Source organism: Topomyia yanbarensis, unplaced genomic scaffold, assembly GCF_030247195.1.
Source record: "Topomyia yanbarensis strain Yona2022 unplaced genomic scaffold, ASM3024719v1 HiC_scaffold_4, whole genome shotgun sequence".
NCBI classification, from domain to species: Eukaryota; Metazoa; Arthropoda; class Insecta; order Diptera; family Culicidae; genus Topomyia; species Topomyia yanbarensis.
Window position 1 is genome coordinate 1,596,996 of NW_026683602.1, and position 15,050 is coordinate 1,612,045.

The 15,050-nt window shown below is 43.8% G+C and overlaps 1 protein-coding gene across 11 annotated transcripts in view; it reads left to right on the plus strand.

Moving 5' to 3' along the window:
- Positions 1-15,050, plus strand: part of LOC131695391 (leucine zipper putative tumor suppressor 3-like) — a 76,556-nt gene that overhangs the window by 54,244 nt on the left and 7,262 nt on the right. For all 11 annotated transcript variants that reach the window (XM_058983867.1, XM_058983870.1, XM_058983869.1 and 8 more), the window contains 2 exons: positions 2,391-2,450; positions 12,476-13,037. In XM_058983867.1, the coding sequence (XP_058839850.1) occupies positions 12,486-13,037 (552 nt within the window). In that variant the 5' untranslated portion in view covers positions 2,391-2,450; positions 12,476-12,485. The remainder of the gene's footprint in view (positions 1-2,390; positions 2,451-12,475; positions 13,038-15,050) is intronic.

The window sequence follows — 15,050 nt, forward strand, 5'->3', positions numbered from 1 at the left end:
GTGCAATTACTGCTTGATTGCTGCTCGCTTGTTCACTAACCAATACGTGTATGTAATGTAGCTAAACAAAAACAATATCCATCAAGCGAAGTGGCAAGCCTCATGATTTCCTCATCTTCATCGAGTTCGGACGAGATTGAAACATCAACAACCACAACAACAACAACAACAGCAAAAAAACTGCGAAGAACGAGATAAGATGACAGACAAGAAGGCAACAGCAGTAGCCGTTGCGTTGCTCCAGATCCTCCGACGAACGGTCGCTACACGATTACGAAGTCCGCAATCAAGTCATTAGTGTGGTTTGATAATGATAAATCATCGGAATGAAATTGAATTTTCGTTCCCCCACCTGTGTGGTATCTACTGCAACAGCCAACGGCCGGAGAGCGCAAGCAATGAAACAGAACCAGACGGCGATCATGCTGGTGTGTAATTATGCATTTTATTTACTATCGATGATAATGGTGTCTACATGCTCGCACCCGCCTCCTTAGATCCGTGTCAACCAGATAGAGCACATTCGCATCTGCGCCGCGTGGTGGCGTTTTTCATCGCGGGTGTACTCGAATGTCACACCCTTAACTAAACGAGAGAAAAAAAAACCCAACACTTTTCATACCCGAAAATGAAGTTACCGTGCGGTAACACTGAGGATCCATCACCAGTGAACGATCTGCACGCCTCCGCCGATCGCTAATGAAGCACTCACTTTGATCCTCCATCCAAGGCGGCTGCTGCCGCTGCGGCGAAACGGTGCCGATCAATGTCAAATTAGAGCTGACCTTTCACGATCTCTTTCGCGCGAGTTCCTCCGCTCAGCCGGACGTCCATTTTCTTCTTCCCAATTTATTTCGATCAGTCGCCCGGTTGGAAGCCGTTAGGTGCGCTCTTCAAATTGGAACCTAATTGAGCAGGAATTGTGCGGGTACAGACACACTCGTACATCCCTTAAAGAGGAAATTGATCAGCAGGGCTGTAATGCGATCAACTAGAGGGCTCTTTCGAAGCCCATGCCGTGATCGATGCACCCCTGCCTCACGATGTGGCGATGACTCAGATGCGCACACGTCTGCCAGGCTACGTGTGTATATAGGTGAGTGAGGTTATGCAATTGATCGTTCTGGTGCCTGGTGGCGATTGTAGAAACGAAGTGAATGTGCAAGCCAGCATGTGCGCAGGAGGTCGCGCAGATTAATGGGTTCTCCTCCGTGTGCCAATCGACCGTGCCGAGCTTACGAATAGAACACTTGCGTCGTCGCAGCCTGCTTGGACCTCGAAAGAGCTTCTATTTGGTCAAGCACACGGCAGCAGCGCGAAGGAGAAGCCATAATTATTTTAGGAGGCCCGGGTTTTGTGTGAATGTGAGGCAACAGATGCGAGCGAAAAATAGGTTGGAGGAAATTGGTTGATTGCATGGAGGTCAAATAGTAATTTTCGAATTTACCAATTTTGCTGGTTTATGTGTAGCTAAATGACTAGTTCTGGGTTGCGCTTTCGCGCGCGGCCCGGAAAAGAATGGCCCCGTGATGGGGCATATTTTTCAACTGAATGGGTGCTATTTTTCACTCGATGGCGACCTAGTTCGGGTTTTTTACTCGAAATGTTCCCAAAACAAACCACTGCAATTGCTCTAACGAATCGATTTGTGAGAGAGCTTTCATAACAGTATGACGATGATGGTGCGGAACTTCCTTGAGAAAGGGCACATACAGGGTAGAAAAGTCAATCGGTTTTTAGATTACAAAGTCATTTCACTACTATACGATCCGGTTTGGACATCACTCATCGGCAACCAGCTATTTGACCGCAGGGTGATTAATTATGCATTCAAACTTGATTTCCTTCTTCTGCTTGTTCCTAACTCTGACTAAAGTTTAGACTATTACTGAAGCTGTTGATCTATGGTCGTTGGTGTGATACTTGACAGCAACCCGGCACTTGCGGATCAATTACTATACCTAAACACACACACAGCCAAGCATTAAATATTACCTTTTCCAACGTGTAATTAATCAAGCTTCCAAGCATCTCGCGTATCAGAGATAAAAGTTCCGCTGGCAGCACTGATGATTGGACACCTCGCTAGACATCTAGTAGACTATGACAGGGAAACATGTTTTTGCAGTTTCACACAAGGTTACAAACGATCAGCGGCCGTGACGTGCCCATACCTACTCACCTACCTCATTCTAATTAGTGTCAGTGAAAAGGACACCACGCGCGGTGCGGCATTCTGCAAAACGGTAGGATTAGCTACGTTACGGGGTTGGGCAAGACCAAACCTTCCTGATAACTATGTATTTAACTTCGAATCTAAGCAGGCGGTAGCGTGACGACGCGCAAACCACAGAGTGGCTAATTGTTTGTTTATTTCCTTTTCCTTACAGACCGCAGCCAGCCCACAGGCGCCAGCAAAGTAGGCGAGGACCAGAGTGAAACAGTGTCAGGTGAGATAGGGGAAATAGTGTTTTATCCGATTCTCGAATCATATAGTTTAAATTTGTAGTGCTTTCTGTCAATTTTTCCAGAATCGTCGATCCATATCTTTTACATTTACACTCCTTTCTGACAAATATAGAAATATAGACAAATATAGAAATACTATGGATTCGGCAGAAAACATGGAAACATAGCAGTGAATTCTGTTTTCTGTTTGCCAAGTTTGCTGAAAAGCAGACAGGTGCGCAGACGACTGGTCGGCTGCAGGATATTGATTTTTTTTTAGAGAAGTCCTACTGGAGCTGTAGAGCTAGGGTCTCGGCAGGGCTCCCTATCAGAATCACTCATTACAATGGCAGACAAGATAGGAAATGTCACCCACTCAAAAACACTACGTAAGGTCAATTGTAGTGGGCTTTGGTTCTGATTGTGATATTAAGTATACGGTTCAGATGTGCGGGCCTAGGGACGATCGCGTGGGAATGAGCGTTTACTTTGCGCGCTTAAGACCGCGTTGATTAGATTATAAGTGTAATGGCGTTCACTAAATCATCGCGGCCTTTTTGCATTTTTGAAATCTTGGGAGTGATTGTGCGTGAATTAGTAGTAGTTGTAGACAAAGTTTTTATGTGATATAGTCACATAGTGAAAAGCCACGTTAAGGATTATGCCAAGAGAATGAAATTATGAAAAGTTCTTGTTGATCTCAAAACTAATGTCGTCAGAGAAAAGAGGCAGACTAAAAACGACTTCAAGCCAGTCATGCGTATCGGAGACTTAATTGCTTATTGTGGATGCTTTACTCGTACACTGGGTAGGGTGCAAACGTGCCTGTGGAAAACTTTTGAGGTTTAAGAACTCGGAGAGAAAGTACTTCGGCGCTTCAATATTGCTTCGAACATTGTCCAGGGAGATATAAAATCATTTTCAGCTCAAATTAACTGTGAATTATTCGCAAAGCATTTTTGGTCGGTCTTCTCATAGGACGTCGCATTAGACTAAGAAATTGAAGCTGCTGCAGCAGGTTTCGCTGAACCACTTACATCCATGTTTAACGATTTAACGTTTCAACAGCCGCAAGGGGGCAGTCTGGGCCCCTTGCTATTTTCCGTATTCTTGAGCTGAAGTTGTTTTTGGCAATACGCTTGTGGATTCCCCTGTTTGGTAGATATATTGGTCGAGTAGTCTCGACGTAACAAATTGACAATAGGCATTTCGAAATGAAAGTTTAACCGTTTCATCGTACTCATAAGATGATACTATTTAATTACTTCGGTGTTTTACACGACTACTTCTATACCAAGCTGAAATAATGTCAAAAACAAACTGTCAATTGGAATTTATCCCAAAATATAGCCTGGGTTTTCAAGGATCTATATTACCTGAAGCCACATTGGTATACGACCAATTTTTGATATCACCTCACTTGTACGGACTCCTTATTAGTCGAATTTCAATCTCAAACATTCGATGCGAAGCTTTTGAACGGGGGAAATGAATCTTCGGGTCTACTTTCCACAATAGATTTGTAATTGCTTGTAATCTAGAATTCCTTAAAGGAGCAAATCCCACACTTTAGAAGATCTTCGCATGTCAGCTCCGTGTCGATGTTTACCCCATCAATTTCCAATGTCTGTGCGGATACGTAGACACGATACTCCTTCGTAAAATGCTTGCAGCATATAATTGCATGCACAAGGCTACTCGCAGTCACCGTCACCACTTATCACTTGTAGAAGAGGTCAATTCGATATCCCTCCGCTATCCTATTCCGCTTAAGAACAATGTCCAAAAATGAGATGTTTGCGTCTTTGGATCAGAATTCAATCTGGCACATTTACCCGAGGATCGGAATCGTAGTGAATATCGATGGACTCTCAAGAAAAAACTGAATGAGAACGGAAGAATCGCACGCAAAAAGTCACGGTGCAAGGTTTCACTCAGAAAAATGGAACCAACTACGACAAAACGTTTGCGCCAGTATCCAAGTGTTCTACATTTTAACAGCCCTATCAATAGCAATCCGTCGATAAACAGGCGGTGGCATCAACCGACGAATGTATCCAGAAGCTTTCCAAAGCTAAGGTAATCGTCGAAAAAGCGAACTGCTAAACCAGTTTACACCCAACACCAGAGAGCAATGTTTTTTTTATAATAAGGCTAAAAAAGCTTAAAAACCTGGCCTGTATTGGCACTGTGTGGGACTTACGACTCACGTTCGTGCCTAAAAACTAAAACACTCCTTAGTCTTTTTTGCCCTCCTTGCCCAAGGTATTACTTCGTGTGGGGGAGCTCGCTGTGCATCCAGCCTTATCACGATCTACTTCGACTGAGAACTCCCCGACGGAGGAATATCTCCTGACACCGATTCCCGTAGATCTCGAAAAAACGGAGAAAAATGGCTCAAGAAAGCGGGTATCGGTGTCAGGAGAAATTCCTCCGTCGTGGAGTTCTCAGTCGAGCTACCTAGCTACTCGGTAGGGTTTCGAGGTCGGCCCGGCGATTCCGGTGGAGTCTATTGACTGGTTCACTGGCGTCATGATGATTAGAATCCATTTTTTTGTTTGACGGCGGCGCTGCTTTGTTGGTCCCTTCGCCACTTCATCTGCAACTCGGAGCATGTCCAAACTGATGCAAGCTCTTTCGAAAGCATCCGTGCCCAGATAAAAACTGAATCAAATGAAAGTTCACCTCTTGTTGCTTGCTGTGCACTAGGGAGAAATGTAGTACTGTAGATAGGACCACATGTGTTTCCAATTTAGTCAACAATGGACTATGAATTCTGGAACAGTGACAATTTTACGGTTTTTTACTTCATTCATAGTTTAGCTGTAGTTATTACAACGTCACCATCTATTGTCTTATCGTGAGAATAATCAATACGAACCGGCAGAGCTCTGCGGTGCCAGTCTACAGCAGCGCAGGCCTACATCTAACGCATCTCGCCACTAAATTTCCCGTCATTTGCAGAATGTTTCGGGTAACGATGAACATCGGATCAAAACCGGGACTAGGGTTCAGAAATGACGTAGATCGAAGGCAGCTGGATGCGCGAGCTCGGTGCAGTCGATAAACCACAAACGTTAACTTTAAAATATTGTTGGTGACGAGACGTAAAGCGGACGAAAGCTAAGATTCTACACTACTTGATTCATTTGTGTAACAGCACTTTCTCGAATTATTGTGTTTGGTGACCAATCAAGAGAAAGCCTCGAGCGAAGGTTGCTTAGCAAAGGTCATATTTTTAAATTTTGATTTTTTTTCTGTCTGAAGGGCAAAGCATTCTTGAAGAAATCATTTCAACCACATCCTTTAGCATATATTCGAGATAGGGTACCGGATCTGTAACCACGCCATCAATCTCAACATCTCGAGCGGGAACCTAGATACGATACTTGTTCGTGAAAGGCTTGCCGTATGCAATCTTGTCGACTTACTCAAGATCACTCTCAGATACTCTATGTTTATCTGGGTCGAACCATAGTGATATATCAATGATATTAAATATAACGTTTGCGGACTGGAAGTAGACCAAAGTTGCTTAGGAGAGGACATCTTTTTCAATGTTTCCTGCCTGAAGTAAAGTGTTCTTGAAGTAGCCAACTCACAGTGGTTGGAAACGCCAACATGTGAATTTATTTCACTTTTTTCAATGTCTACACGAACCATAATAACATTAAGAAGGTATGATATGTGACACTTTAGAACCGTGTGAATAGGGTAAGCTCACATTTTCTATATTTTTTGCGAATTTTAGTAAATTTTTGTTTAATATTCAATTATAGCCAAATCAAATGGTCAATAACTTTAAAACGAATGAATATTTCTACATCAATCTTCAACAATATTGTGTAGTTTAAATGCTTCCACACTTACTTAAACATTGTTTGCACGAGAAGTGACAATGGAAAATTTATATTAAAAGAACTGAACGCTTAAAAAATCGATAACCTTCGGTCCTATAAGTTAAAGTTCTTCAGCAAAATTCTTTATTACGAATCTTTCTAAAACACGAGGACACCAACGTGCATAGTAAGCCATGCCTAATTTTAATTTGTATCAAATTGTGGGGGAATATTCATACGAACAATTCCTCTAGTGGATCAAGTTTACGCTTTTGGTATCACCAACCACTTGTACAACCCCATCCTTCAGCATATCCTCGGAATAGAGTATCGTGTCAGTAACCGCACCATCAATCTTCACATCCCGAGCGGGCACGTAGATGCGATACTCCTTCGTAAGAAGCTTGCCGCATGCAATCTTGTTGGCTTGCTCAAAATCGCTCTCTGATACTCTGTCTATCTGGTCGAACTGTAGCGATATATCGAAGATTTGGTTGAATTAGCTGGATATAATTTATCGCGTGCCCTTTCATCAGCTAACGCGAAACGAAAAAAGGCCTAATTAGAGGGAAAGGGTAATAAAGGCAACAAAATGAAAAAAAGAAGGGAAAACGGTTCATAGCTGTGAAACATTTGTAGCAACAGCAACCATCCAAACACATTTTCACTGGTTCATCGCTCGTTAAGTAAAGTCAAATCTTCGCGTTTCGGATTCTCTTCGTTAGTAGGTAACTGCTGACTGAGCCGCTAGCTGGACACTAAATTCCAAAATGTCACATAGCTTATGTAGACGGTTGAAACGACAGATCGGAACTGATGTTCACTATGGAGAATTACCATCATTCGTTGATCTTCTGCGAAACAGTTGTTTAGTCCAGTAACAAAGGAAACTTTGCTAATATCTACCAGTCCAGCGTCATTTGTTATTCTTATCGCTTACACAGACGATGCCTGTAGGTTCGTCACTACGGGTCGAATCCATTCTGCAAGTTTGAACTAGTTTGGTATAAAAAAATCATCCTTTTTGGAACGTAAAAATTGTGTTGAAGAAACAACCTTGCTTTTTTACAAAGGAAAAAATGGATTAACAAATTTGCGCGTAAGACCTAACTAAGAAAAATTGGATTTTAATGTTTCATATTCCACTTGCCAGGAACTGACACCAACTTGCTGCAATTTAGAGGATATATCCAAATTAACACCAAATTGGCGCCAGTTAGACACTAAATCCAAACAGTTCACACAACGTGTGTGAACGTCTAAATACAGGTTGCATACTCGCAGGCGTTTGGATCTCATACCAAAAGACAGTTCGTTCCCCTGTACTCGTCAGTGACCCAGGCCTTCTGTGCTTGGCTAATCTAGGCATCACTCGGTATCAGCCAGTTGCTTTGGGCGCTCACACAGGATCTATGAACTGTCTGGATTTAGTGTCTAACTGGCGCCAATTTGGTTTTAGTTCGGATATATCGTATAACTGGCTGCAAGTAGGTATATTTTGAAGAGTTGTGAGAAAATAGTTAAAATAGACAAGTTTTTTCTTACTATAATAAATAGTTCGTCGACAAATGGATTCGAAAGACATGAAAATTGTATTTTATTGCAAAAAATGACAAAATTTAGATACTAGAACTGTCTTGTCGGAAAACGCATAGCCATTTCTGCAATTTATCTTTAACCGCAAAGGTCACTAACTAGCTATTATAGTCAAAAACTACCCTTGGAAAAATAAGACCAATCGACAAGAGACGGTTAGTGGCAACTGCCATTCCCCTGCTCATTTTCAATATTATCAAATATTTTTCGTTTTCTAAATATATGAAAACATGTCTTGTTCAATACTCGTTAGATGGTTTGTGTAGACCTTAAACTACACACTAAACAATTTGTCCAGAAAATGATATTATCATTAAGTTGACATTTCCACTCTTCCCATCCAAATCGCTTCAATTGGCCACAACGCATCCGCTCTTCTACCCGAATCAAATAACATGAGCTACAATGATGTTGCGGATGGATCAGGACTGATGTTGCGGTGCATACAGAAGTTTTTGCCTTTCTCATATAGAAAGGTTATGCAATCACTCTGAAAAACGGCAACCTAATCCCGGCCCGGAGGGCCGAGTGTCATATCCCATTCGATTCAGTTCGTCGAGATCGGAAAAAGTCTGTATGTGTGTGTGTATGTATGTATGTGTGTGCGTATGTGTGTATGTATGTGTGTATGTATGTGCGTATGTGTCAAATAATGTCACTCATTTTTCTCAGAGATGGCTGGACCTATTTGCCCAAACTTAGTCTCAAATGAAAGGTGCAACCTTCCCATCGGCTGCTATTGAATTTTGGATCGATCGGAATTCTGGTTCCGGAATTACGGGTTTCAGAGTACGGCCACACACAAATTTCTCATATAAACTATAGGAAAAATTAAAAATAGAATTTTTATTTTTGATGCTAAATATGTTTAAGGTGCATGAAACGTCGAGATTTGATGCAAACTCGAAAAAAATTTGACGACGATTCACTTTTTTGGATTTTGGCACATTTATTTGCCTTTCTCATATAGAAAGGTTATGCAATCACTCTGAAAAACGTCAACCTAATCCCGGCCCGGAGGGCCGAGTGTCATATCCCATTCGATTCAGTTCGTCGAGATTGGAAAGTCTGTATGTGTGTGTATGTGTGTGTATGTATGTATGTGCGTATGTGTCAAATAATGTCACTCATTTTTCTCAGAGATGGCTGGACCGATTTGCCCAAACTGTCTCAAATGAAAGGTGCAACCTTCCCATCGGCTGCTATTGAATTTTGGATCGATCGGAATTCTGGTTCCGGAATTACGGGTTTCAGAGTGCGGCCACACACAAATTTCTCATATAAACTATAGGAAAAATTAAAAATAGAATTTTTATTTTTGATGTTAAATATGTTTAAGGTGCATGAAACGTCGAGATTTGATGCAAACTCGAAAAAAATTTGACGACGATTCACTTTTTTGGATTTTGGCACATTTATTTGCCTTTCTCATATAGAAAGGTTATGCAATCACTCTGAAAAACGTCAATCTAATCCCGGCCCGGAGGGCCGAGTGTCATATCCCATTCGATTCAGTTCGTCGAGATCGGAAAAAGTCTGTATGTGTGTGTGTATGTATGTGTGTGTGTATGTGTGTGCGTATGTGTGTATGTATGTGTGTATGTATGTGCGTATGTGTCAAATAATGTCACTCATTTTTCTCAGAGATGGCTGGACCGATTTGCCCAAACTTAGTCTCAAATGAAAGGTGCAACCTTCCCATCGGCTGCTATTGAATTTTGGATCGATCGGAATTCTGGTTCCGGAATTACGGGTTTCAGAGTGCGGCCACACACAAATTTCTCATATAAACTATAGGAAAAATTAAAAATAGAATTTTTATTTTTGATGCTAAATATGTTTAAGGTGCATGAAACGTCGAGATTTGATGCAAACTCGAAAAAAATTTGACGACGATTCATTTTTTTGGATTTTGGCACATTTATTTGCCTTTCTCATATAGAAAGGTTATGCAATCACTCTGAAAAACGTCAACCTAATCCCGGCCCGGAGGGCCGAGTGTCATATCCCATTCGATTCAGTTCGTCGAGATTGGAAAGTCTGTATGTGTGTGTGTATGTGTGTGTGTGTATGTATGTGCGTATGTGTCAAATAATGTCACTCATTTTTCTCAGAGATGGCTGGACCGATTTGCCCAAACGTGCAACCTTCCCATCGGCTGCTATTGAATTTTGGATCGATCGGAATTCTGGTTCCGGAATTACGGGTTTCAGAGTGCGGCCACACACAAATTTCTCATATAAACTATAGGAAAAATTAAAAATAGAATTTTTATTTTTGATGCTAAATGTGTTCAAGGTGCATGAAACGTCGAGATTTGATGCAAACTCGAAAAAAATTTGACGACCCTGAGGGCCAAATTTTTTTTTCGACTCGCATAAGGTTTCTGGATTTTAACAGGGGCGTAGTTGATGGTTTACGGAGAGGGGTTACACCCCCCCCCCCTCTACTGTTCACTCCCCTCCTTAAAAATCTCCTTAAATCACCCCTCAGACCACCACCCCATCCAGCTCTCATACCCCTACCTTTTAACCCCATCATCTTTAAACCACCACTATATCACAAAGCATACCAATTTAAGCTGGGGAGTCGTTCGTTCATGGGACTTTCGCCCTCCTCACATACCCATCCCCGCATGACAAAATGAGTTAGCAAGCAGATAACATTGATCTAATGCTGATTAGGCTAATGGAGTATGATATTTTTTGTTTCAAATGTTTCACCGTCGACAAGTAGCTCATCAAGGCCGTGGCTGGCATGCCATTGTGTATAAGTGCAAAGTGTATTAAGAATGTAATGGACATTTCCACAATTATGTTGAACATAAAAAGCCTCCGTGCCATAGTTTAGAGAAATGAGAAAGGCACAATTGCACCGCTAGGTGGATTAAAACAGGTTTTTTTTTACTTACGAGCACCAACCTAAATCTAACACGTCGATACTAATTGTCCCCAGGGGTTCAATCTGAGGTTACCCCCAGAATTTTTGCATAAAGGCGCACATAACCTAACTTAGATAAAGTCATATTTTCGAACATCGAATTTTCTTCCGTGTCCTGGAAGGTGCAGATTCTGAGAAAAAATGTTTTGTTTCAAAATTCCATTTTCTCATAGCTTTCTCGTACTAAAGCAAACCAACGACTACCACGTTGCTAGCATCCCAGCTAGCAAGCCTAGGCAGCTAACCCGAACAGCTGACTCACACCGTCCACTGTCGGTGCCGTTGTTTCACTGCATAACGAAATCAACGTGCTGGCCATTGCCGTTAGGTCGACATTTTTTTTATCCTAGTATGCGGTCCAACCGCGGGTATACATGCACGCAGGAGTCAACAAAGGTGCTTAATCCTACTTATGTTTGTCGGCCAAACTCGGTAACTGTGAACTGGTCGTAGTCGTCGTCACCCACAGTTGCAGCCGCTAGACGCACGTGTTTCTTTCGGCTGGACCCCTCGTGGTTCAAGGCCAACTGCCATTGTCATGCTGCTGTCGTGTCTGCACAGTACTGTTTCGCTATATAGTGTTGCAACCCTCATACAAAAGTTGTGCACCGCCGGTCTCCACCAGAGTGGTTCAATATGAATAATTTGTATCGAGCCGTCGTCAATTAAGTTGTGCCGTACAAGTGTACGAAAGTAGCTAACCTAAACTGCATCTAACCAACCCAGCTCAACAACATTGAACTTTGAAACTGACGATCGCATCTCAGGAATCACTCGATCTCCTCCCAGAGAACCAAACTATGGTCAACATTGTGCCTTAAATCCTCTATAATTAAGCTGAACTGGGTTGGATGCAGTTAGAGGGGGCACCCTCCGAACTGATTTTACAGACCTTTTGCCCCAGGACTACCTGACAGCGACTGATGCTGACCATGCAGAATAACAAAACATTTCCATAAAGTTGCGATCCAAGCAAGCCAAGCGACTATGAGATGAATGAGTACGCTGATGTGTGTGTGTATCTATATGTGCTTGAGCTCGCGCGTTGAATCGCCTGACCTGATGCTAATGTTGTTGTTGTTATTGTTGTTTGCTGTTAGCAGTGATGGAAGGGACTCTCTGCCCAGAACTGGATGGAGACAGCGAAAGGTATTAGATGAAGTTGAGTCCGTCGTCTTTCGCACAGGCAAAGCAAAACAAAATAGCTGCCAGGCAATAAAATAAATTACGTCTGGGGTTTCGTTACTACACTTCGCTGCGGCAGCAGCCAAGCCAACCCGAATGACTGATCGGTTCGTTTGCTCCGGCTCAGCTCTCTGCGTGTGTGTGTCGTGAGCTGCGACCGGGGTCTCGAGAGCGTGAGAACTTACCAATCAGTCGCGTTGCGATCTGTGCACATGTTGCGGAATGTGGGAGGAAAGGAGCATCCATTAGGGCAATCCATTCCCTATGATCCTCAACCGTGCGAGATGTTGTGCTGTGTTGCATAACATGATCACACCGCAAACGGTCGCACCCCGTCCCGTCATCAGCGAGGCGACAATTTCTTGAGAAATGATCTGTTTACACTTTACAATCTGCCATGTTTATTGGTTTTAAGAATGGAACCCTTTTCACTGACAATCACTTTGTTTCTCTTTTTTTCCTATCAGACTAAATGCCATGGAATCGTCGCACAACGGCGCTCCGTCATCCCTCGTGATAGCGCCTTCACCCTGTGCTTACAAGAGTCCAATCCGACCAAAGGGACACTACCGATCATCCTCGCTGGAGAATAATCCATTCGGACCGGCCGGTGGCAAATCGACACTCAGCTTGGTCCCAACCAGCTTCACGGGGACGCTCAAGTCGCGCCGGGAGCAGAAGCGGATATCGGATTTTCTCAGCAAGCAGAGTCTCTCGGCGGCTTCCGTCGGTACACCTAACAGCGCCGGCGGTGGCACTATCACGAACAACAACAATGGAAGGGATCAAAGCGAGAGCAGCATACGGAAGGCCCACTTCGAGAATATTCGTGAAATTTTCGAGAAAAATAACAGTAAAAATGCACACAATAGCAAGCTAGCAGCAGCTGCCGTGGCGAAGCTCAACGGTCTGGTGGCGGCGTCCTCCTCCTCATCCTGCTCGATCGGACATGACATGACACCGGGGGGAACGCTGTCCACGGAGGATAAGCCGCCCAAGATTCAGTCCTGCAGTGGAATTCTGGGAAAGGTAACAAGTTTAATAATTCGTTCGATTTTACCTTTGCTATTGAACTATTCGAATAAGATGTCTGTCAAAACTATAGTACTTCCTAATATATTTGAAAATAATATGAAAATTTTATAAAAGAGCCATTATAATCGATGGAGCATGTAAATAGAGGTGCTCATTTGCGCAGCAGGCCATGTGAATATGAATTCTAGCAAACGTAGCCAGTTGAGTGCTAAGAATGACCGCCATTCACTCCAGTGGGTCTGATTTCAAACCCAGTTGATGTCGTTGAGATTTTTTGGGGTGAGAAAATTAGTGGTCACGCCTTCCTTCGGAAGGGAAGCAAAGCCGTTGGTCCCGGTTCATGTGTTGATGGGTCGATATCTAGGTTCCCCGAGATCGTGGAGTCACCTCTCCGGTGTCGGTGCTTGGCGTCAGAGCGGAAATAGGCCGACGAAGAAAATTACAAAAAAAAAATGTTAAAGAAGCCTAAAGAGAAAGAAAACATTTGAAATGTAATTTCTGTACGGCAGTACGAAAGCTAGATATGGGTCGAGAATTAGTGCTCTTCCCCTACTAGGACAATCTGGGCGGCAATCTCCAGATTTTCAAATTTACTGAGCCCTTCCTTGTACCAGTCAACGCCACAACTTCTTGAGACCTTTGGCTCCCTGTCCAGTTCCATTTAGCACCGCAACTCCTTTAAGCGCTTCGGCTCCTTTCTGATGCCATTTAGCGCCACTTCCTCATTGAGTGATTCAGCTCCAGATTTGTTCGCGAACTATTCGACCTAGTACTCGACGGTGGACTTAGCCTATTCTGACGGAGAATTCCTCGGCGTGAGAAGTTCTTCAGAAACCGAGCCAACCAGCAAGGTCGGTCCAACGATTCCGGTGGAGCAAGGCGCCCGGTTCGTTGGTACTCCGACGGCCCGCAACTGGTAGTGTCTCGTCGCGATCGACTTAGCCTAGTCCCTGGCGGTGCTTACGCCGACGAAGAGTTTCCCGGCGAAAAAAGTTCTCTCGATCCCGATCTTCTTCTGTTTTCGTAATATATCTCTGGGCAACCTGTAGAGTGCCGTGTTCGGTCCGGCGATTCCGGGTGGAGTAGGGCGTCCGGTTCGCTGGCGCCCTAACGACCCACGCCCGGTACTCTGTCGCGGTCTACTCGACTAGCCCCCGCCGGTGGATCTAGTCTACTCCGGTGATGATTGCTATCCCGACACCGTTACAAGCTGATCATCACGCCTTTTCCACTGTAAGGCGGTCATGATCTGCATCACCGCTCTGTTGACCGCGTGGAGTCTTGACATTGCTCATCGTTTTGTGGACATTATTCGGGTTAATGCTCGGTCTACCAAATTCAAGTATTTCCCTGCTCGCGTCCTCTGATGCCCCTCGACGTTCACACTCCAGGCACAACGGTAACCTGGCGTGCCCGAACCGATGAAGATACTTCCTGAAGTAGTAGTGGCCCGAAAGAAGCTGTGTCAGGTGGAAGTTCACCTCTCCGTGTTTTCAATTGACCCACGTCGACTAGTTTGGGATGGGTCGGTAGGTTCACCTTTCCGTATTTTCCCATTCTTGCTGCAACATCGCCATCGAATCGATTCTCACGTTTCTGGCGTTTATCTGATTGTAGCACGGCGATAACGCATACTGCCTCCGATAATATTGTTCTGTACGTGCTAGCGACTAGTGCGGCCATTAGCCGGAACGTCCTGTTCAGCTTTTTGAGGTTCCGCTTAGTTTTCGGCGCCACATCCCAGGCAGGAAGCTCATATCGTTGTATCGATAACGAAACACTAGCTAGCAGACGTCTCGAACTGCTTCTCGCACCACCGACGTTTGGCATGATCCACGTGTTCGTTGCCTTCGCCGATTTTTCGCAGGCTTAGTCGACGTAGTTATTGAAGTTCAACCGGTCGTCGGTTATCACTCGCAATTGCACGCTTCGATGCAATCACGTGCCCTCCGTCGTCGATCTGCATCCGCTGATCCGTTTTTTAGTTTCTGACCAACAAAGTCCTCC